This window comes from Anser anser (genome assembly GCF_964211835.1).
Source record: "Anser anser genome assembly, chromosome: 3".
In the NCBI taxonomy this organism is placed as follows: domain Eukaryota; kingdom Metazoa; phylum Chordata; class Aves; order Anseriformes; family Anatidae; genus Anser; species Anser anser.
In genome coordinates this window covers 105,283,286-105,308,305 of record NC_139722.1, presented here as the reverse complement: position 1 = coordinate 105,308,305, position 25,020 = coordinate 105,283,286, and the positions used below count along the sequence as shown (strand labels likewise).

Below are 25,020 nucleotides of genomic sequence, written 5' to 3'. Positions count from 1 at the left end.
GGCGTCACCGGGGCGCGCGGCGCAGGCGCTGGCGGCGAACACGCGGCCGGGGCTGCGCCGGCGCGGCAGGGCCGGGCTGGGAGCGCCATGGCGGCGGCGGCAGCGTGCGGCGGGGAGGCGGCGGCGCGGCCCCCCCTGGCCTTCTCCCCCTGCGACCGCCGGCTGCTGGCCGTCAGCGGCTCGGACGGCAGGCTGCGCGTCTGGGAGGCGGCCGGCAGCCGCCTGCGGCACGAGTACGTGCCCTCCGCCCACCTCAGCGCCGCCTGCACCTGCCTGGCCTGGGCCCCGCCGGGGGGGCGCCCGCCCCCCGACAAGGTACGGCGCGGGGTGGCGGCGGGGTGAGGTGGGGGTGAGGTGGGGGTGAGGGGGGGGGTTTGTGCCCCGTGCGGCCTCGGAGCGTGGCCGCGCCGCCTCACCCCGCCCTCCCGGCGCCATGTGGCGGGGCCGCGGCGTGGCCGGGCGGCGGCGGGGCCGGGGAGCGGGGTCCCGCACACGAGCGGTGCCTGTGAGAGGCCGGGCCCGGCCCTGTCCCCGCGCCGCGTGTGTGTGGGGTTTCCCCTCCCATCCTCCTCCGTGGAAGGCACATTTCAGGTGTTATCAGGGAAACGGGCACTGTAAGGTCTTTCTCCTTCTTTCTTTGATTCTGAAAAAAGAGCCGTAAGCAAAAGCACTGACCACGAAACTCGTTTGTCTTTTGTATCACCTGCGCGGAAGAAGGCTTTCCCGAAGGAGCAAGGTATGTCGCTTTACTCCACGGCACGCCTCACAGGTGGTGTTACAGAGAGGCTGCGTGCGTCCACGTGCGGTGCAGGTACCGGTACAGGCCGTATCTCTGCTTCCCCCTGCTCAGAAATACGTCTGTGCGGGCTGCTGCACTGTCAGCGACGCGTTTCCCTCACCTCAGGGATCCTGCAAGTAGGTACTCTGTTCAGCAATTGTCCTCTGAGCACACAGCGGAGGGCTTGGACGTTTCCCACCTTCAATTTCAGTTACTTCACCTCAATTGGACACTCAACATGAAAATATCTGTATTATATACCGTCAGATACACTCTTTTCATCCTATTCATGTTGAAGTAATCTGTATCCCTTTAGGTAGAACATACCATTTCCTTTTCTTTTACCTAGGCCATACCATTTCCTGAGTGAATCTTAAACCTTGGACAGTTATATGTGTTGCACCCTCTTTGTCATAACAAGTACTCTTTTTTTTTAACTTGTTCTGGTATATTAACGTTTTTGTTTATGGAAAATACTTTAACAGATATTTTGAAGTGCATAACACACTTTAGATTGCCCGTCCAGAGGAAGACTTGTTTTTTCCCATTTTTGTCAGTTGAGTAGCTTAGTTTAGCAAATTTAAAAAGGGCATTTGAAGAAAGCATTAGTTTTAAATTGGCCTTTAACTTATTCATTTTTAATACACTTTTGAAGAAAAAAATGCATACATTGATTAAAAGGCCGAGTAGGAATTTTGCTCTTACATAAACTGAAATTGCCATGTGAAAGTGGTGCTAATCTATGCTTCGTGCAGTGCGACTTCAAAACCTAACATGCTGCACTGTTTTTGGTGCCCTAGGTCAACCACAGGAGACTTTTAAAAAAAGGTTTCGTTTTTTTTTAAAGTTTTAAAGCCTTCAGTGACTGTTAAAAGCTAATGTCTTTCTAGACAGCCACCCCTAAAAGCTACAGATGCTACAATGTAACTGTATTTAGGGTTGTAGGGGAAAAAGAATTTCATCAGACAAACTTTGGTCTCCTCCTGGTGCTTTCTGTTATTCCAGCAGTTTGAATGCTGTCCGCTGCCTGGAAGTTGGTACTTTTTCAGTTTCAAAACATACTGTTTCTTGGAATAATTTTGCCATAAACTTTTATAATTCATTGGGCTGTCCTTAGACGAAGCCGCAGAACTACAGTTGTGATGGTTCTTCCAAATACATTATATTGAATGCATTTTCTCTTATAATTGGTCTGAAATTTTCTCTGAAATTGGTCAGTCTTTTTTTCCTCCTTTTGCTGGGCAGCTGACATCTCCACAGGTAGTACTAGTATCTGGTGTTCAGGGGTAAAACTGTGCCAATAGATATCTATAAAAGTTGTTTCAACAAGTCACACCTAAGCCATGTTCTGGACTGCTGCCATGTTAACAAAGGCTGTGTGTGGGAATATTGGAAATGAAGTTTTGAACTCCAGGCCCTGGAACTGCTGATGCAGTGGTGGCTTGTTGGCATGTTCCCTGCACACGTGCTTTTGCAGTGTCAGTGCTTCCTGCTTGCCCTGTTCACCATCTCCCCTACCATGCAGCAGTATGTTCTGCAAGAGGATGCTGACCACCAACTTTCAAAATAGCTTCTTCCACTTGCTTCCTAATAAGTTGCAACTGTTCTTTTCACCTCCAACTCTTCAGTCTCATTAGGCTTACCTCCGCTTGAGTGTTTTAAGTGCTTTATTTCACAAGTTAGCAGTGGGGACAAGTTTTCTGTTAATTCAAACAAAAAAAAGTCTGATTCTCAAGAGCTGCCCTACCTAAGAAAGAACATTATGGAAAAAACTACCCTTTGCAAATAACTTTTTCTAACCATCTCTACTATTAAAACTATGCTTTTTCAGTATTTCTAAACAAGTTTGAGTGTCCATAAACCTGAAAAAATTGAAAGGACCAGATACTTGATAGAGTTCAGCTCCACTGTCTGCTCCATGAAAGCTAGGTGCTTTTTTCCACTGGTAGTTCTTTCAAGCAAAAATTTCTGACAAAATGACCCTCTAGCGGTGCTGATATAGCGTGTTCAGTAAAGCAAGAGATGTTTAAAAAAAAATAAAATTGAAGAAACCTTTACTGCCCCTAGCTTTCTCCTTGACACTGGAAGCACCATTGACTCTAGTGGGAAGTCAGTCACAAACTGAAATGGAAGGTGAATACATTTTAATTAAAGGCTTTATGGAAGGGAAGAGAATAAAATCTCTTTTAAATTTTGGTTTTGAAGTGCAGTCTTGGTTGGTACTGTTGATTAATAAAACTACATAAAGAGTTTTTGAAAAGTGCCTGAAAAGAGAAACTGTGCTTGAATCTCCACTGGCTATGTAATCCCAGTCTTTGCATTTCTGACAAGTGTTTTGAGATGGCTTAGTTGGCATCGCTGCCAAAAATTTAACTGGTGTGTGTGTCTTTTCTCATATTTTCTTAAAACCTGGTTGTTTACTTGGTTGTGCGTTGTAACTGTGATGATTTCTTAGCTCGTATGTTTTCGTTATATTTTCCAAACACTTTTCTTTCCCAGGGAGGATAAAGCCTAAACAATTGTCTGCAAAAAACCCAGTGTCCTCTCTTTTCTCTAGAGTCTGCTTTTGTCTTAAACCAGCAATATAGCATTTTTGTATTTATTGGCTCCAAACAAAACGCTTTTCCTTGGGGAAAACATTGTGTATGTTAAATATGGAGGGGAAGAAAAGTCCTAGTAATTTAAACAATTGAACTATTTACCCTGCACTGTTAAAATTTTAATTTTTAATTGTAATGAAGACTCCCAAAGCCTGACTGTAATCATATCTCTGGGCCTGAGTAGAAATTACTCACGTCTGCTGTGTGATGTCTATTGTATGACAGATTAGCTGCACTACATGGAGTTTGCACAGAGCCCACGTTTTATCTGAGTCTCCTGTGCCTTTGTCTGGCTGTTGGTTAGTGCACATAGCTGTTGTGTAGAGAAAGCCTTACCCTGTGTGTATTTTTTTTGGTATTATTTTTAATGTGAGAGGATGCTTTGCTATGATGTAACAAATGTAAGGAGACTTACCGAAGTCCAATTTAAAAACTAACCTCTAGCATTAGGGATGATTTTTTTCTTCTAAAGTGCTCAAACACTTTTTTCTATTTTTATTTTTCTGGTGATTAGTTATGTGGGATTATAAGAATAAATGTAGCTCTTTCTTCTGCCTATTTCTTACTTCGGTTTGGTGTGCGTTTGGTTAAGCAAGTTGAAGGGAAACTCCTTGAAGTGGTTAGTATCGCTTGCAAAGCAAGAGGGTGAAGGCTTGAGAATTGCCTGATCAGAGGAGGGCTTGGGCAGATGACTTAGCTTCAGTCCTGGTTGCTTCCCTCTGCCAAGTTGGGTAACACTTTCTTTTTTTTAAGAGGCGTTATCAGTACTTAGTATTTGCAAAACTTTTCTGAATAGGTTTTTGGAAATGGTAAACTGATCATGCTTGATAAAACTTAAAACACATTTCCATCCAGGGGATTAAGTTTTGTGATCTTATTAATCTTTACCTTCTTCTGGGAAGTGAGCTCTGTGAAAAACTTGATTTTTTTTTTTTCTTCATGTGTGGTGGCTAGGTTAGCAAAATGGCCTCCACTGAATATTTCCAAGTGACTCATAGTAACTTTGTTAAGTTGTACATGGAGGTACAAGATGAACCTCTAGGTTCTGTGTGCTTCAGTGTCTTCATTTTATGCCTCCACAGAATTTGTGCTGGCTGACTGGGTCTCAAACTTGCAGAAGCTTTTTACCCTTTGCTTTAACACTTAAAAATAGCTGGTCAGACTAATTTCTTTCACTTTTTCTTTTTTTTCTCCAATTTTCCAGGATGGGCCCCAGAGGAAAAAACGGAAGTCTGAAGCTGCAGAAGTGGACAAGCAGTTAGATATCCTGGCTATTGGCACAGCAGTTGGTAGCATTTTGTTGTACAGCACAGTTAAAGGAGAGTTACAGAGCAAGCTAGTAAGTTATACACTCTTCATCACACGCTACCGAACAGTGGTTGTGTCAGTCAGTTTATCCTATTCTCTCTGCTGCTCAGAAATGGGATAAACTGACCTAATTAGTCAGATCTTTTTTTTCTTGATAGCTACATATATGAATAGAGGTGCAGTAATTCAAATTATTGGAAATGTTTGAATGATACTTTTTCTATTATTAGCAGTATGTACGCATCAAGAACTCTTGGTTTGAAAGTTTATTCAGTATCCTAATATTGTGTGTGGATTTATTATTTTACCTTGGGTATGGTAGAACTGATGAAATGTCTAACTGAACGGTTAGGTCCTCCATGGGAGTGTCATACCCGCTGTGCCTGCACGGCGTTGTGGGAAAAGAGAGCAGGATTGAAGCATTCATTGACTCTTGTGAAGGTGTTGCATTGATGTTCTGTACAGATCTGTAAGTTCTGTACTTACCTCCTTGTGGAGGCCTTGGAACCCTCTCAGAACCTGATCTTTCTCAGATGAGATTCTGATTTTCAAAGTTTTCACTTCTCATTGTTAGCTTTTCTGCTATTCCCAAGTAACTTGTTTTTAGGCTTGGGTTATGTAACAAGCAATGTGAATCTGGATGAGCAACTCATTGCAATACTTTGATATATTTGGGCATTCTTTTGCTTCTAAACTCGTAGTGATAAATGTACAGGAATTAGGAGAAAGCCAGGAAATCTTAAAATCATGATGCATCCAAGTGATGCTAGCTGATGAATGTCAACACTGTTCTATGGTCTTATGCCTGAAAACTATGAACAAAGTAAAGGAGTTCCAGGCTAAAATTTACAGTTTGGGTAAGTTTGAAAACACTATCTGCTCTTCTATATAATCAGCATAGCAGATGATATTTAGTGAGTAGTTTTTATACAGAAAGGTTGAATTAAAAGATTATTCCTGCTAGAAATAGAGCTGTCGCTTTTAGCTGTCCTTATTAAACAGAATGTCTTGCTTTGATGTTTTTTGTCTCGCTCAAGGCCAATTTACAGTGACTTTCTTGGAAGCAGTCTGAGCTGGCTGTTGCTGATTCAAATAGTGAAATTTTATAAACTGCAGGAAATACGATGATAAATGATTAAAAGATTTGTTGATTTGAGCAGCAGATATTTCAGTCCTTCAATAAGAAAGGTAGATGATACCTGTTGTAGGGTCTTCTGATCTGATGATTGCACGTTCTTGAATGTTGAGCATGAAGGGAAGGGTACCCATCTCTAAATGTACTTAAACAATCAAGCACTTAGAAAACTATCAGCAAGACATATGTACTAGCCATTCTTTTGAACAAATTTCATATTGTTAAGACAGTTTTGGCTGTTAGTAGTGGACAAGACAATTTTTTTTTGTTAACTATAAAGTACTAGGACAAGAATTAGTCCAAATACTTATATGTACAAACCAAAATATGAAGTATCTTTAACTTATAATTGTATAATCTGTATTGGTCTTTAAAAGCACAAAAAAAAAAAGTTGTATGCTATGCACCCCTCTATGAATTGCCAATGATTTGAATTCAGTTCTTGAGAAAGAGCAGCTTGTTGATGGTAGGGAAGACTCGGTAGCAAGATTTCTTCATTTATTCATAAGTGACCCTCTCTTATCTTTTGTAGGATGGTGGTCATGACAATAGAATAAATTGTGTGAGGTGGCATCAGGACAACTACTGTTTGTATAGCTGTTCAGAGGACAAACACATTGTGGAATGGAACACACAGACCTGCAAAGTAAAGTGGTGAGTGGTGCTTCTTCTTGGTTGGCTTTCTTGGCACTTGATGTGTATTTTCTCCTTCACAGGTTTTAGTGATGTCCTGTTGAAATTTTGCACTCCATGTAGGATTCGTGCCCACTGGACAAAACTGTCTGTTGGCTATTGATTTTCTGAGGGCTTTAAAGCAGTTTTATTAAGAGGTAAAAGCGTAATTCTCAGTCAGGTTTCCTCCTTGTATTGGATCCTCCTTGTGTTGGAAATACTAGATGAATTCCTTACTGCTAAGAGGGGCTCAGGTCACTCAATGCTGTCTTTAAGTGAGACACAAGCTTTCTGACACTGAAAATTACAGATTCTAGAAGATATTGGAACACCTCATCCTAGTTAGGTCTGTTATGTGCCTCACTTTGCCCAAAGGGCCTTGCCGTGATGATAACCCAATTGGTTTCGCTCACTACTGACGTGCAGTGGGGACAATTCCACTTGGCTGTCTGAGCAGGCCGCTACTCTTTAAACTCCTGTCGAGGTAGGCATTTTTTTTTCTTTTCTAATAAAGTCAAATATTTTTTAAACTTAAAAGAAGAAACTAAGATTTCTGTTACTGATCCTGGTTATTTTACCTCAATAAAAGCCCAGTATGTGATGACACCTTGACCTTTCTCTTCTGCTGTTGTTACTTTCTTGTGAGTTATTCTTGCAGCAGTTTACCAGTTTCATTAGAGATGGTGTGGGCATTGCAGACAGCTGATCACCAGTAACCTCCTCATTTTTGTTAGGAAAGGAATGTGTCCCTATGTTGTATTAAGTTTAGACCCTGACATAAAATAGCAAAAGATGGCAGTAAGATTTCCCCTTAGCATTCTCTTATTAGGACTGAATGAGCCTAATTCCCTCACCTATTCCTGTTATCGTATGTGTTCCAGCCTTGAAACCTTCTTGGTAGTCCTTCACTGGATTTACTGCATTATGTCAGTAACTTGTACTGTTCTAAACTGGTAGTAGTGTTCAGGTGTAATTTGAAAAGTATTGCGCAGAGGAGAAGAATCACATTTCTTGACCTGCTGGGCGTGCTTTAGCTAACGCAGGTCAGTGTGCAGTTGACCTCGTTGCTACAAATGCTCACTACTAACTTGTGTTTCCATCCCACGCGAAGAACTTTACATTTTCCTTTGATCTTTGAGATCTGACTTCTTAATTCTTCAGGTTGTTGAGATGCCCCTGAATAGCAGCCCTGCCTTCCAGTGTATCTGCTTATCTCTGTAATTTAGTATTGCCAGTGAATTTGTTACGGGTGTATACTGTCATGTTCCAAGGTTATTAGTAAAGACCTGGGTGAATACTAAGGTTGTTAAATGGCATTGAAATGTCCTTAGGGAAAATTACACCAGTAACTGGCCACCAGCTGGACTTCATAGCAGTGATTCCAGGTGTTTGAGCCCAGTCATCCATGCAGTTCTTAGACCACCTTCAAGACTCTCCAGTTAGTATCATTGCAGCCAGACTGGAATTACGTAGTCTAATGTGAGACGTTGTCAGAAACATCGCTAAAGTCAATTTAAATTGCGTATAGTGCCTGTCCACTAAGCCAGTTGTCTCATTAAGAAGGCAGTTAGGTTGGTTAGGGATGATTTCCATTTTAAAATCTATTCTGGCTGTTTCCAGTCACTTTGACCTTTTTGTATCTGGAAATGGTTAGTAGGTGAATGTGCTGTACAGTCTTTCCTGTTGTTTCCTGTATTCTCCCTTTTGCAGATACATTTGTCTTTTTTCAAGTCATCAGATACTTCTTCTGAGCTATGTGACCTCTCAAAGATGGTAGGGTGGCCTTGCAGTACTGCTGACCTCAGCATTTCTGGGTGCATCCCATGCTGCTTATGGAGCATGCTTATGCTTATCCCATGCTCCATCTTATGGAGCTGCATGTGTTAACCTGTGCTCTTGTGATCCCTAATTTGATGTGTTTTTACTGTGGGTAACGCTTTGCTTGCTCTGGCACTAGGTTTGCGAACAAGGGAGGCTTGAGAGTAGACTTTGCTCTTCAGTGGTTTGGCCTTTTCTGTGTACTGATGGGTCCCTACACAATTCAGCACCAGGCCTGCACGTTTCTCAGTCATGATCTTACTGCTGCTGATGTGCCAGCAGATGTCCTTTTTGTTGGCCTTCATATTCTTTTCTGGTCTGAACACCGGCTGATCTTTGGCTTTCCTAATTCTGTCCCTGCATGCCTGGGCAATATTTTTATATGTAGCTTATCCCCACTTCAAACTTCTCTATACTCCTTTTTTGCATTTCTGAAGTGAGTCCAGAGTTATCTTTTTATCCAAGACACCCTTCTGCAACACCCAGTGATTTTCTGCACACTAGAATGGACCTTTTTGTGTTTCAAGGAGTTTATTCTAGAAGAGTAACTTGCTTTCCTGAGGCCCTTTGCCCTTTAGGGCAATCTCCAGTGGGATACTGCAAATCATTCTCTTAATAAGTTGCAGTCTGCTTTTCTGAAGTCCACAGCTGTAATTCTGCTATTCTGCAGGTTATCTTGCTCATTTTTTCGTAGGATCTTGAATTCTTTTGTCTTGTGGATGCTATAGCTAAGGTTGTCATCAACCATCGCATCCCTGACCTGTGGGGTGGTTTTTTTTTTTTTTTTTTGTAGTTGATCCAGTAAAGCACCTTTCATAGTCTGGTTGTAAATCACTTGTGTCAAGACAATGTCCTCAGCACTTCTCAGCGATCTCTGGAATTGCTTCTGCCCTTCTGTGCTGCCCTTCCAGCAGTTGCTGGAGTGGTTAAAGTCCCTTAGAAGAACCAGAGCCTGGGATTCTGAAGATCTATCTACTTCTTTTTAATCGGACAATTTGTAGCAGATGCTCACCACATCACCCTTGTTGGCCTCTTCTCATACGTACCTGTAAGTTCTCCACTGGCTCTTTGCCTGTTTCAAAGTGAAGCTTCATGCATTCAAGCCACCCTTTTGTGTGGAGGAAACCTCCTCACCTTCCTGGCATGTCTTCACTGAATAGCATCCCTAAAAGTCCATTAATTGCAGCATTCCTGTCTTGCAAGCTTTCCCACTGTTTCTCTGTGGTCCCAATAAGACCAAAGCTCTGAAGCTGCCCATGGATATCTAACTCATCCTGATTGTTTCTCATATTGCATGTGTTCATGCGCAGCCATTGAGATGGGTCCAGTCATGCTGCTGTATTGGGAAATTTGAAAGTTTTTCCCATCACACTTCACCTGGGTATTTCCCTCTGCCTCTTTCCTATACCTCCACTTCTTTTGGGACAATGGTCACTGTCTCACAACAAACTTCGGTTAATTCCTTCTTTGTTAGGTTAGCAAGCCTGGTGTTAAATTTGCTCTTGTCTCACTTTGCAAGATGGATACCATCTCCCCTCAGCAGTCCTTGTGGCTGAAAGAGAGTCCTGTGGTTACACAAGCCAAGGACCTGCCTGCAATGCCAGCCCCCTAACGAGGTGTTGATGTGCAGGATGTGCCCACTCCTATGTGAGTCTTCTCTGTTGAATCGAGGAGAATGCCACCAACAAACTCTGCTAAAAGTTTGACAGTAATGATGTTACTCTGTGGCAGTTCTGGTTACAGTGTAATAATTGCTGAGGTAAATGCCGAAAAATACTACTAGATTTGATGGTAGGGGTTGAGGTAGTTAAAAGGTAGTTAGAGACATTGTATTCTTTTATTTTGAAGATGGCAACAATCACAGAATCACAGAATCGTCTAGGTTGGAAGAGACCTCCAAGATCACCCAGTCCAACCTCTGACCTAACACTAACAAGTCCTCCACTAAACCATATCCCTAAGCTCTACATCTAAACGTCTTTTAAAGACCTCCAGGGATGGTGACTCAACCACCTCCCTGGGCAGCCCATTCCAATGCCTAACAACCCTTTCAGTAAAGAAGTCCTTCCTAACATCCAACCTAAGCCTCCTCTGGCGCAACTTTCGCCCATTCCCCCTCGTCCTGTCACTAGGCACGTGGGAGAACAGACCAACCCCCACCTCGCTACAGCCTCCTTTAAGGTACCTGTAGAGAGCGATGAGGTCGCCCCTGAGCCTCCTCTTCTCCAGGCTGAACAACCCCAGCTCCCTCAGCCGCTCCTCATAAGACTTGTTCTCCAGACCCCTCACCAGCTTCGTTGCCCTTCTCTGGACTCGCTCGAGCACCTTCATGTCCTTCTTGTAGCGAGGGGCCCAGAACTGAACACAGTACTCGAGGTGCGGCCTCACCAGAGCCGAGTACAGGGGGACAATCACTTCCCAACAACAAAAAAAAAAATAATTACTGGAGTGTATAAATGAAAGGCACACTGGCAGTATAATATCATGCTTTTTACCAGAAAAAAAAAACAAACTCTAGTTGTATTTCAAGTCATATCTGAAGTAACTGAAGAAAAGAGAAGAAAAGAAAGAGAAGAAAAAAAGTTCTCTAAAATTTTAGCCAAATTGATGAGCCTAGAAGGAACAAGGTAACCAAAATAACAGCTTATGACCAATGTACATGTCAGATTGCCTGAATTCTCTAACAGTTGTGAGTGCCTGGAAGTGAATCTGTGTGTCTCTCACAGAATTCAGGATAGAAGCTCCTGGGGTAGAGAAGTGATGTTCAACTTCTTTTGGTTTGCAGTCTTCTGGATATTTTCCAGCAGAGGTACGGACTGCTAGATGGGGAATTGAAATCACGTGGCTTTAGGTTTGGCTTTTTTAATTATTGTAGAAGAGTCTGTAGAACCTCTTCAGGAGGTCTGTCCAGCACACATGAAAACCTCTGGTAGAAGAGCAAGCTTCTGGTAGAAGAGCAAGTTGGGGAAGAGGGAGTTTCTGTAGAAGAAGAGGCAAGACAAGGTGTTGGAGAGAGGTAATATAGAAAATTCTGGATGACATTTTGTTTCTGTTTGTAGCTTTTTCAAGTCTTAAACCCTGAACACTCAGAGGCATTCAGTTTGTCTCCTTATGCAACTTCTTGTTTCATGGTGTCCTATTTAACAACTCTTCCCTGTAAAATTATATAAAGAGCATCTTAAGTGAAAACTAACATTTTTTTGCTGTGACTTAAATTCTGTAGTCTAGTTTAGACGAGTCTTTTTAGAACATGTGAAAATATCTTCTTGGGTTCACTTCATTAAATGGAGCTTGGTCTGAAATTCTTAGTTCTGACCTTCTCATTTGAAAGATAATAGATTTTTTTTTTTATACTTTGTGTAAAGTGTAATGTTGTTTTTGAAGTTTGTAGGCAGTAAAACTTGCAGCTTTTGTGAAATCTAATCAAAGGCGATGCTGCAAATGAGCTCTGTTTTGGAAGACAGGAGAGGTGCTGCTTGGGCATGTGAAAGTTATTTGGAAGTATTTCAGAGGGGCTGTTCGCAATCAGGCCGTGTTGAGTTTTGAGGTACTTACTATCTATAAAGGGTTTGCGTTAATGATTTCCTTGTAATTTTGTCCTGTGAGAAATGTAACGGTACTCACATTCTTTCTAAGCAGATGCATGACCGCATCTTTCTTTTTCTTAAATAGTGCTTTCAACCATGGACCTCTTTAAGGCCAAGGTTATTATTGTCAGTGTCATTGACAGACTTGAGAGGAGTGCCAGGAAGTGAGTGGGCCTTAAAACTCAGAAGTCCATTCTGAATAGGTTGGTGTAAGCTTTTTGGATTATGGTGCTGAGAGAAGTCTTGAAATGGTATGTCTCCTCTTACCTGATTCTGAATAGTAGATAACTTTGAGGGGGACATTCAGAACAGAATAAGCAAATATTTAAAAAGCAACCAAACAAAGCAAAGCACAGTGGTTCAAAATACCTTTTTGTTTTTGAACTGCTGTATATTTGTGTGAACTAATTTGAAAGAGGAGCAGAAACAGAATAACTAACCTCATTTTCAACTACTTTTTTAAAAAATACATATTGCCTTAAATTTTTCAGCATCATTGGCATGCATTTTGAGATTATGCTAATGAATATTGTCTTTTCTATTTCTCCATCTTTCTCCCTTTGGACAAAAACTACATCCAAATTCTAGTAAGTGGAAAGGCGACAATAGCAGTGTCAGCTCTTTGTGCATCAGTCCAGATGGGAAAATGCTGCTGTCAGCTGGTAGAACTATAAAACTGTGGGACCTGGAGACCAAAGAAGTCTACAGAGTAAGTAACTTTGCTCAAATAGATGTAAAAATTAAATAATAATGAATAATAACAAATAAAATAATAAAAATCTTACTCGATTGCTGACATTATGTATTTGTTTCCTAATAAGACATCTGAAAACTTTATTGGGTATGAGGAGGCAGCTGGCACCTTTGGGGCTGCTGGAAGCTGTTGCTGTGATGATAGTATGAACTGTAGTTTCAACTTGCTGAGAGTTCAGCGAGGATGTTGAATTTCCTGGCTGTCTCTGAGAATGCCACCAAAACCCTTTCTCTTAGGTGTCTTTCGTTTTCACTGGGTCCCTTTCTGATGCCCTTCTATCAGGGAACTAACTTCAGCGCACTATTAGTTTGCTGCTGGCATGGGTTTTTGTGAGAGCTCCTTCAGGTTTCTTTGCTAAACTGTATATAACTGATGGCATCAGCTTTGCTGTTAAAACAATTGGAAGGCAGAGGAGCAAAACCATTATTGTTCCCTGGGCAGGGCTCAGACACAAGCAAGTTACCATATTTTGGCTGTTCCATAAATGCAGTTGTGTTTTATTGCATGACAGCAGAGAGGAAGCAGCTAGTTTCTGAATTTCCTGGTACTTGCAGCCAGGTAAGTGTGTACATGTGCCATTACTGTGGACTTGCTGGCATCTGGCAACTACTGTACGTGTGTCTGTGATGACACATCATCCTGTGATGACCAAAAACACTATCTGTGAACATAAAAATAGAGTAGTTCATTTTTGTTTGAACAGTCTTGGTGTGTTAGCAGACCTGTACGTTCATCTTATAGTTCAGAATTAAACTGTGAATCTAGTTTCATTGTAAAATGTGAAACGAGGTGCTTTCTGACAGTAACAGCAGTACAGGCATATGTGATTTCTTTTCACAGGCTTAGTTTCAGCAAGTTTGCCTTTTATTCCCCCTTAAACTTTTTAAATTCTAATGAATATGTAGAGTGTCTGAAAACATTTCCATGAAATGTAGAAATATAGAAATGCAACAAAGTTGATCACTAGTTAAACAAAAAAACACTGAAATATCCTTGCTGACTTAGTAAAGCATGGATCTTTCTTAACATTCTTTAACCAATATGTATTTTTTTGTCATATGACTGCTTATGGCAATGATTGAAGAATTCCTTTTTTTCCCCTCTTAGCATTTCACAGGCCATGCCACATCAGTGTCATCATTAATGTTTACTACAGTGAAGCCTATGAATGAAAATAAGTCCTTTGATGGAATTACAGGGCTTTATTTCTTGTCCGGAGCTATACATGACCGGTTACTGAGCGTATGGTATGTAAGCTTTTCGTAATTTGTAACTTTGATTATGATCAGTATTGAGGATAGACTCGACAAGTATGTTCTGAACTTTGTGATTAAGCAGAAGGGGCACTCTGGAAAAATGCAGTGATGATCTCTTAAATGGTGGTTTCAATTCACTGATTGTTGAATGAAGACTTGAATTTCCTTGGCTGTGTCTGAGCATGCTTCCAGTAGTTGCCACTTGAATTCCCAACCTGAAAGCTGCAATTATGGCATGGGTGAGGTAGATAAGAGTCACGAGTGATTTACAGGTTCTATAACACTCTGCTGCTTTTCAGATGCAGAGGCTGCTGTTTCTGCTCTTGTAAATAATCTGTGCTGTTTGTGTCTCCAGGCAGATCAGATCAGATAGGAAAGAAAAGAATGCTGTGATGTCTTTCACAGTAACAGATGAACCAACTTTTATTGACCTGACTGTTTCAGAAGTCAAAGAAGAGGTAGGAGCAGTAGTTTATAACCAACTGTTTAACAATTTTCACATTAGTTTCCTTTCCTAGGGTATAAAGAAAGAAGTTTGGTTTGTGTTCCTTTCCTGTTACGAAAGGACGGGGTTTGAATGCCGATTCACAAGTATGAGGATATTTATTACAGGTGTATTTATATAGCTGATAGTTTGAAATACTCATTTTCAAAGCCACTAAGTGCAAATTCCATTTGTCTTTCTGAAATTTTGCTTGTTATGGTGGAAATGTCATTTGTTTCCTATTCAGGACAAGTTAGTAATCAAAATGTTTGTTAGATTTTGTCAGTAAAAGAATTGATTTTTTTTCTAAAATGCAGTTTGAGTGTGGCCCTGTTTTATTCTGATCACAAATGACGTCAGTAGTTCAACTGCATTTTGAATTAACTAACCTTTACAAGTTGAAGTAGCAATGTGCATTCTCCAAGTCTCAATTTCAGCAAGTACAAGTGTTCCATAGTAGTTTTCTTATGAAAAATGTCTGCATATGAAACATTCAGAAATAGTTTCTTTAATGATTTAAAACATTTTTCTCCTGCTGCCTTTAGGTTTCTTTCCAAAACCAGTGTTTCATGCTATACTTTCTAATGTTTCCATTTGTGCCTTCTTATTGTGTGTATTAGAGACGAAAATATTCTGTAATGCACACCTGTAATTTAATTGCTCAGAGTAGTTTGTCTCTGTTCCTTTCCTGTGAGAATATTTACAGTGTCAGTGCCTTTGTAGACCAGTGCCTCTAGACATGTTGGGTACCGTATTTTTTGGAACATTGCTGTTTATAGTTACATATGTCTGCTAGTGTCTGAAAGCTGTTCAGATTTGGATGTATCAATAGTGACACAGTAAAGTGCAGTTACAAATTATCTTTTTGTCTTCTAATAGTTGTACTGAATGTTCCTGAGATGTTAGTGTCTCTTACCTTCCTTATGGATGTAGTTATATCTCTAATGTATTTAGCTACTGAAAAAAGTCAAATAATAACCATGCAGATATCTCTTGATGTCTCATACTTGTGGGATGTTTGTTATTTGGTCTAATTAAAATCTTCTGTGATTTTTTTTTCAGCCTGTGAAGTTAGCAGTTGTGTGCAGAGATGGGCAGTTGCATTTATTTGAACACATTTTAAATGGGTAAGTTAGTGTTCTTTCTGAGAGTGTTTTTGGGAAAGGTCTGGGATTACTGGAAGGCAAAGCTCATCTTGTTGTGCTGATGCCTTTAAACTCTGGCATCTCTTCACAGACCAGTTTCCAATGGATTCTTTGTCTTGGCTTACTTGACATGTTTTTTGGGGAAATGCAGGAGAATTTATTTGTTGGGGGGTTGTACTGTACTTTGCTATTCACTTGCTTTTGCTGAGGCTTTCGCTGTCTGTACCTCATCTGAAGCATCTGATGTAAACTAGCTGAGTTTGAGGACTTGATAATGAAGGGTGCTTACATGTGCAAGGTGTAGAAGTCTTATAAGCTAAACATGGTTTTTTTTTTTTTCCCATTCCTTTTTTTCTTTCTGCAGTTATTGCAAAAAACCCTTAACATCAAACTGTACTATCCAGATAGCAACACCTGGAAATGACGGGGACTCCACGCCAAAACCAGTCCCTATTCTAGCAGCTGCATTTTGCACAGACAAACAGTCTCTGCTGCTTGTGTATGGAAACACCTTACAGCCCATCATAGAGAGAGTGGTATGTAAAACTTACTGGAGAGGTTTTGGGTTTCTTAATATGGTTCCAAACAACTCTCATTTGGAGGTTTTTTATGTACTTTTTTGAATTACATCTTGAGATGGAACTTACTACTACCCCTTCTCTGGGAGTTATGACTGTTGCCCCTGAGTTGTTTTGAAAGGGAATTTGTATTCTTCCATTCTTTCCATTAAAGTAAAACTTGGTGTTATTGCTGTTTCCTGCCATCTCAACTGTTAACTACATTAGGCCACTGACACTTTTTGAAACTTTTTTGTTCTCTGCGTGAACTTGTTTGCAGAGATCTGGTAACAAAAGGCAGGTGTATAAAGTAGCTGCTTTTTTGAGGAGGGGGGGGAGAGGGGGGAGAGCTCATTCTTCTTTATGTCTCTGGAGTTTGTTCTCACCTTTCAGTAGTTCAGTGAATTGCCCCTGCAATTATTAATATTTAACTGTTTTTATTCCTGGCCTTCTAGTCTTTGAACACCTCCGAATCCCACATATGTTTGATAAGGGATGTCCAGAAAGTGTTGGCACTTAAAACAGATGTTGCTGTGACAAAGGTGAGCTTGTGTGAAATAGAATTCTGTTGCTTCTCATAGTTTACTTCAGAAATGCTAGAATTTACTTCTAAAATGAGTCTGGGTTACTGGACAGGTCTGCTCAGATTTGCAGTGTGTAGTTACAGATGTCCATAGCCTTTGGTGTGGGGGGAAGTGTGCTTCATGGCTGCTCTGTGTACTGGTATGCGCTTGCGCAGTTACCTTCCAGTAGCTCAAATCATAGCTCATGGCATCAATGAAGTTAGTCAAAAGCCCCAGTTTTCTTACCCTCAGGTTAGCTGCCAGTTCTGGTGCTCCATCAGCTTGGTGGGCCTTTGTGCTAAATCCTTGGTCCCTGGAGATGAAGGATAACAGAACTGAAATGCTGTGAGAGGTATGGGAGCTCCCTGGCATGCAGTGATGATCTCCATCTTGGTTTCGCTTTTTGCTGAATTGCAATGAAGACTCATTTCTCTTGGCTGTCTGAGCATGCCCTGTGGAGAGAAAGATGATGTGTTGAGCGAAGAGGGTAGTATTTTAATGCCACTACTGTTCTACAGTAAAGTTCTTGAACCACAAAATCAAATGAGTCTGACTTCTACGCGCATCATGTGGAAGTTGAAGTGCTCACTGTGGTAGATTGTTTTTGTATCACTTCAGCAGGCACCCAGCAGGGCTCCCACAAGTACAGAAGGCCGGGCAGGTACTTCAAATAAAGGCCGACGCAGCAGAGCTGTGGGGAAAGAAGTGTTCTGGAAGGGGCATGTAGCATTTTTCTAATTGGTTGTGGCAGGCTGGTTTTAACACACACACAAGAGTCTGGAAATAAAATCAGTATTTTAAACCTGAGGAAATATTAGCAATTAGCAATTATTAGCAATTATTAGCAATTCATGCATATGCGGTTATTTCTTTCTACTAGGTAAAGACACCAGTTGTGAACTCAGACACCAAAGTTCTAGTGCCTGGCATCCCAGGACATAGTGCAGCTGTTAAAACTCCATCCTCAGGAAAGGAGAAAAATAAAAGCAAGAGGAAACCAGGAGAGACAGAGGTAAGGTGCATCCTCTTTAAAACGCGATGATTTAGAAAGTCTTAAGTCATCGTTGCAGCTTCTTTAGGTAAACTTGAACTTGCTTTGTGTTTGGCATGGAGGCAAAGTGAATCATAAAATCTTGGTATGAAAGTCTTCTCTTTGGTAAAAAGAACTTTCTCTCATCCAAGCCCTGAGTGCATTTCCCATAGTTTTGCCATGTTACTGCAGAACTTTCATCACACACTTGTGTCTATCACTGTGCTAAGATGTATTCTTGCTTCTCAGTCAAAACTTCATTTTCTTTTCTCTGGCTATTCTCTCTTAGTATGTTTAAAAGAATATGCTCAATCTGTTATTTTTCAGCAGGGTAGGAGGGAACGGTGTAGGTTAGCTACTTTGCTTTCCGCTGATATTTCTGAGAAACTGCACTGAAATACTGCCCTTATTTACTGTCTGCAGGACAGCATTGAAGAGCGCCTGGGGGCATTGGATATCGACGTGAGCAAAGTGAAAACTCCAGGTGGCCTTCCGCAAACAGATAGCTTTGCAGTACTTTTGGTTCAGGGCTTGGAAAGCAATGATTCAGACATCTTAAATGTAAGTGTTACAGGATCACTATATGCTGTTTTATCTGTTTGCTGAGACTTGTGGGGAGCTTCCCTGAAAGCTGTGGAGGCTGAACAGTTAGGATCCTGTTGTTTCTCCTAGCAGCTTTTTGCTGATGTGCTGCTCAAGCACTGCTATTACAAATTATGGTGGTGGCGTTTTTTTTAAAATCGACTTTGCTTTCTGAGTCAGTCTATGAACTTTGAAGCACTTCTGTGTATGATAAACTTGTGTCAGAGTTCAGATGTTTTACAACTGATGTTACTAATGCGAGCCCTTCAGTTTGAGATAGAGAATAATCTGTGCTTAGATACAGTTTCTGAGTAGATACTGTTTTAAAAATACATTGATGACAACAGTTTCACTTAAAAAGCTTATGGTTCCACTTGAACTAGGATGAAAATGATAGTTATGGGGCAGGAGAATGAAATCTCTTAAGAATTTAACACTGAGTAGAAATTATCTGTCGCAGACACTGGTGAAAGGCATTTATTTACAGAAGTGAAACAAATAGAAAAATAGCTAGGAAAATTCTCTTTAATAAGTCTGTGGTGCTTTGTTTCTAACATGGGTTGGGTGGACTAGGGGCAAAAGCAGATTGTTTTAGGCAGATTAATCAAATGTCTTGTTAATTGTAGATGACTTGAAAAATGGGACTCTTTACAGTAAATTTTGTTTTGCTTGTTACTTTCATGTGAGCATGCAAAGGGGTAGAAAAAGACATATAAAGAGAGTTTTTGTTTGTGATCCCATGTGTTAAAGCTGAATGACTACCTGATCTTATTTTTCCACATTTTTAACAGAAAGTGCTTAACACAAGAAAGGAAACTTTAATAAAGAACACAGTAGCCAGGATGCCTATACATGCTGTCATTCCACTGCTGCATGAGGTAGGAGAGATTGCATTTCATGTTCTTGTCATACAAACTGCTTTGACTTGTCTTTTATCTGGGGAAAATCCAGGACACGTTTCTTGATTTCAATAAATGAAATAACATTGATTTTAAAGTTTTATAGTACCAAAATTATTTCATTCTTAGTTCCTGTGATTTGCTTTTATCTTGTCTGGCTGAAGCTTAACCAAAGGACAAAGTGCCACTGTCAAAGCTAGGAAAAGCATTAAATCATTTAGTATTATCATAAAAATTTAGGTGAGAAAAGAAGGAAGAGGTAAGCTACAGCTCTAAAGCATTTAGTCCATGGCAAAAAAAAAAAAAAAGCGTTACTTATTTTACGCTATTAAAGTAGATGATAATTTGAAACGTGAAAATAGCAGTACGAGCCTGAGTAAGTTTTATGAGCATAAATCCATAAATACACTAGATACATGAGAAAAAGAAGAACAGAATATGTACTTAAAACAATCAATTTAGATAGCACTTTTGGGGCAATTTCATTCTTCTTTTGAAGGCAGCTTAAAAGACTAGTTGCTATATTTGTGATTTGCGGCGTCATTTAGTAGTCATTTGAGAGGGAATTTGGTTTCTGGACTGCATATTCAGTGATAGTTCATAAAATTTGTGTTTGGGCAGAAATACTTTAATAATTAGCCTTATCTGTCTATTACTTGTTTAAACGGAATATCAGTTAGTTGCTCTTGTTATGTGAATGACATTCTGTAACAAGTTAATGGTTAGACTTCTCTTGTATTTTAATGTGCTGGCTACAAGTAAAATTTAATTTTTACTTGTATTACTAATCTTAACTGAAGTATGCAGACTGCCTGGGTTTGAATGTTTAGATTTGCTTTAAGCACATAAGTTTTGATACCTACTTATGTTAATGTTATGTTATGTTTTGAAACCGACTTGTGTTAATGAGGTGCAGCATTTCTTCTCTTGGACCAGTGCCAGAGAATCATAAGTATTTGAGTAGATAATCTCAGTGGATGGAGAGAGGTTCATGTAACTCTTGTCCAGAACTTGCAATTCGTTCTATGAAACAGCCTTTACCTTTCGAGGCTTCACTTCTCTAACCTGTCAACGTAGTAGCAGCTGCTCTACTAAGCAGATACATGGAGACATACAACAAATCACAAAGGGATTTCGTTCTTAGCTCTTCCTGACAGCTTCAAGTTCCTCTGGATGTGTTGTATGTTAAGAGTCCCAGTTTTGTTGTAGTAATGAAACTCAGCTTCTGCAAGTTACGAGCCTGCATATAGGATGGTAGAGCCAGCAATATAATATTCTGGAATCTGGCAGTGGTTAGTTCTAGGAAACTTCAAATGCCTGGAGATCTTTCTGCCCCAATATTGGGGCTGTCATGTAGATATAATGTTGGGTTTTAAGCTCATTATGCATTTATTGCTTGTTAATTGTTATTATTTTTGTCCTTCTAGCTTACAAAGAGATTGCAAGGCAACCCATACAGGTAAGAGACAAGCCACCCGTAGTTTAATTTACCAGAAAACATTTTTATTGTGTGTATTATGGTCCCCTCTTTCCCTGTGATGATTTCCAAAGTAACTAATTAACAGTTGTTGTAATAATAGCATCTTGAGGTAAAAATTCTCACCTGACTGCGGGTGCAAAGAAGAATTTGTCAGCCTGACAAAGCACTGTCGTATTAAAAGTGAAAATGAAAAGGGAAAAGGATACCTGAAATCAGTATTCTAAGAAAGTATCTGAAGTCCCAGAATATTGACAGCTCACACCTGCTAAATATATGAACTCAAATCACTATCGGATGTGTGTTGCTTGTGTGGTTTGCTTTTCTTGAGACAGCTCCTGGTATTGTTTGTTAGCACCCCATCTCCCCCCCCCCCCCCCCCAGTCCTGTTATACTGCTATAGGGATAGCTTTGCTGTGACTAGATGTCCTTAACTGGTTAAAACAAAAAAAAAAAAAAAAAAAAAAAACAACAACAACAACAACAAAACAAACAAAAAAAAAAAAACAAAAAAAAACTTTGGTCTTTTATCCATTGAAACCTCCAATAAAAGACATTAGAAACACAGATGAGCATACCTAGTTTTAATCCTTCGCTTAGATGTCTGTTCTTTTCCTAGCAAGTATTTTACATATAGGCATCTCATCTGGATAGTCAAACTTACTATATTTCCATCTTTTTATATTATTTTCATTTTTCTTTTTATATAATGTAAGTAGAGGACTTTCTATAGAACAGCTTCGCGTATAGAAAATGAAATGGGTGTTGTCAGTCAATATCTCTTTAATATCATTTCTAGTGCCTCACAAATGGTTCGATGGCTGAAGTGTGTTTTTACTCTACATGCCTCCTACCTTTCCACAGTAAGTATCTTGCATTAAATTTAGTGCATGTAAGTAAAACTAGATTTAAATGCTTAAACACGTGTTATCTTCCTTCAGGAATCTGTCTCTTGCTCTCCACATATGGTGGTGTCCAAACCAATGTGCAGAGGACTATACTTCTACAACTTTGCTGTGTTGATGGACATCTGTTATAAATTGTCTTAGTTATTCATGACATAATTATAGTCATCCCAAAGTCAAAACAAGTTATGTCATAACTAAGACAATTAGGGAGCAAAACAACTGTCATAAGTGTGGTCTAGTGTATGTCACTAAAACTTAAAGAACTAAATTTGTCCTGCTACTGTAGTGCTAATCGTGAGACTGTATTGGGCATGACTGAATATATAGGGTAAGGGTATGGCAAAGTTGGCAGGGTAGCAGGTAATGTAGTAGCTTCTGGATAGAGGTCCAGCCTTCTTTTAGCAAGTGATGAATAAGGCATTCTTGTTCAGTTTAAAAAAAAAAAAAAAAAGGGGCATTGCTAATGCTGTGTTCATAAACTGGTGTATATTCAGTTCCCATTTACACAGCTTTCTGAATAGTGCTTTTAAACCTGCTTACTGAGTGACTGTGGAAAGAAAAAGTAATGTAAGTAGAATTGTTGTGTTCTGAAAGCAGGTGATTGTTCTAGACACGGTCAAAAGTTACTCGATTGGTCTGCAGGTGATTTCTGTAAATTCTTAGCTTTTCCTTCTATCCAGAGTGGTGTGAGCACGGATTATTTGCCCCAAATTTAAAAATTTAAAAAGTTTAAAAATTAGACATAGATGATATATTGGTTAACAGCTTTGTTTTTCTTCCTCCTTCTCCCAAGTTGCCAGACCTTATTCCTCAGCTGGGAATGCTATACCAGTTAATGGAGAGCAGAGTAAAAACTCTGCAAAAGCTTTCCCGTCTAAATGGAAGACTCTTCCTTCTTGTCACCCAGGTGAGTTCCGATTTAATAATACAGGTGTATACAGATGTGTAGAAGAAGCATTGTTTGCAGCCGTAGCTTTCTGTTGAGATCACATTTAATGGAACTTGTCATCATGAACTTAGTGCAACTGCTGTACAGCTACACTGATAATACACAAAGCACCACAACTGATTGACTGTCTAGTCAATCCGTGCTTGCAGAAGGTGGTCTTTTCCTGCCAAATGTCTACTAACCCATAGCGTTTTAAAGAGCAATAAACGAGATACTAGGCCACTTCAGAGCAGGTGCTTCTAAAATTTTACTTTGTCCTTCCTATTTACGTGGCTCTTAAACTACAATTATGAATGAATGTTAACCTTGATGTAGACTTAATTTACGTTGTTGAGTTTTATCGACTTTTAAGGTTGGGGAACACATGATTTCATCTAAGGCTAATCTGCAAATTCTATTCAGGTTGCAGCATCGGAAACAGTTCAGGATGTGACTGAAGTTAACCAGACTGCAAAGCTGGTATATGAGGACGGTAAGTGTTGTATGCTAGGCGTAGCTCAACTCCTGAGCTCCCGTGATAGCTGATGGTTGGTGGCTGTTCATCATGTTCCTGTGCATATCTACTAGTAGTGTACGGTCTGCAAGCAGAGAGTTTTTGTGGGAAACCCATGGCAGGTAGGTGAGGGATTAATCATGTAGGCATCTTACAGTTAGTTGTTCCTTCATTCCCTTACTTTTGTTACTTTTCTTTCCTTCCTGTCCCTGCTTTACAAATTATAAAAGCAGTTAATTGGAAGTTCAGTATACTACTTAACTAACAAACTGAGATTTCTAGCACTAACTGTCCATATGCCAAGATTGATGCAGTCAAGCTTCTGTGTTTGAGTCATCAGAACTGCAAGGTGGTAATGTCATTTTGTGTGCGTGTACACTTCCAATTTGGACCTGCAGTTTCTACTGCAACCACATACTGTTTAAGCATAACAGAATGGCTAGTTTCTTATTTATGTTGATCAACCTAGTCTTCATGCAGAATTAGTTTTGGAATTTAAGTAGTACGGTTCAGTGGAGGAGCACAGTTTAGTTTAGGAGCGCGTGGGTTTGGGTTTTGTTTGGACACATTCAGGTGTGTTCTCCAGACTGAGGGATTGTTTTCTTTTTGCAGAATCCTCAGAAGAGGAAGGTTCAGATGATGAGATGATTGCAGACAAAGACTCAGATGTAAGTGGGCTTGGATCAGACCATCTCCCATTTGATTGTAACAGAAATTGTATTACTGCCAAAAGCTCAAACATTCCTGTTTTACCTTCCCCCAGGAAAACTGGGATGAAGATGAAGAAAAAGAGGAGCAATCAGAGGAACAAGACATGACTGTTGAAAAGGAAATCAATGGTGATTCTGATTTGGAACCAGAAAATGAAAGTGAAGAAGAATAACAGCATAAAAGAATAAACTTAACAGTTTAAACAAGTGGGCCACCAGAACTTTACAATTCTGGATCATCTTGCTGAAAGATGCCATATTTGCATATAGGGAGTGCAGACTCGTGCACAGCCTATGTGCAGAGGCACATGTGGGGCACTGTGCATTTCTGAATCCAGAATGTTTAACCACGCCAGCCTTTTCTCGCCCTATTTCCCTGCGCTTACTATAGAAACATTTCTTCCACCTCATGTTCAGATTATGCCTGTCACGTGGACATGCATTTGTATCTCAAGTGAAATAAATCTGCCACCGCTGTTTGTGTGGTAAACTTGGTTCAGCTTTACATTGAGTTTGTTTCAGATGTTCAAGGATCAAAGACAACTGATCTATACCTTCTTTCCATGCTTCAGTTAGCAATAGCAAGTGGACATCCTGACGCATTTTTCAAAAAAAAAAAGAAAAAGGAAAAAAAAAGATATTTTTGTAATATTTAAATTCTTTAATGGATTTCTTTTATTTCTCCCCACCCTCCATCAGTTCAGCCATGCCTTGGCAGTATCTTAATGCCAAAGTGGCTTAAAAACAGCTTTTTTTTTTTTTAAAAAACAAATTTGAACTCAAGACTTTTGTATGTAGAAATCAATGACTTTTCTTGTGCTTTAAAAGAACATTAGAACTATATCACTGGTTCCTAATTTCATTTTAATTGAGGCTGTATATAAGATTAATGCTAACCCAGAGAGGATGGACTGTCTGTTGAGTTGGGTAGGGAGAAGGGAGTAACACAGGGAAATGAGAAGGTGAATGCTTGTGAATACATAGCACACAGCTACACATTTATTACGGATTTTTAATCTCAGAGGCAGAACAAGGATAGCTATTTGCTCAGCTAATGGAAGCTGAAGAGGTACAAACATTTTTAAGAGCAAAACATGGTAAAGGTCTGAGCCATTCACCACTATAATGTACAATATATTTGTCTATAAATGGAGCTGTTGCAACTAAATACCGCCCTCTTTGTAAAGTGAATAAATATACATCTCCTTTACCAAATATCTGTCCTGTGATGTTTGTTGAGAGATCCTTTAGGTACCTAAGGGTGGTGCTGAAGGGTGAAATGCCCTATTTGTACAAAGTAGTTCTCTTGTGTAAG

The 25,020-nt window shown here is 40.0% G+C and overlaps 1 protein-coding gene across 1 annotated transcript; it reads left to right on the top strand.

The window, feature by feature from the left end:
- Nucleotides 1-32: 32 nt before the first annotated feature.
- On the top strand, nt 33-24,920 carry WDR43 (WD repeat domain 43). Its single transcript, XM_083827831.1, has 18 exons — nt 33-315; nt 4,583-4,717; nt 6,354-6,475; nt 12,487-12,607; nt 13,760-13,899; nt 14,264-14,366; nt 15,455-15,519; nt 15,902-16,073; nt 16,550-16,636; nt 17,538-17,669; nt 18,111-18,248; nt 19,061-19,147; nt 20,596-20,627; nt 21,445-21,508; nt 22,347-22,460; nt 22,905-22,974; nt 23,608-23,663; nt 23,759-24,920. Exons 1-18 carry the CDS (start codon nt 88-90, stop codon nt 23,876-23,878), a joined length of 1,986 nt encoding a protein of 661 aa, XP_083683957.1. The 5' UTR covers nt 33-87; the 3' UTR covers nt 23,879-24,920.
- The last annotated feature ends 100 nt before the right edge of the window (nt 24,921-25,020 follow it).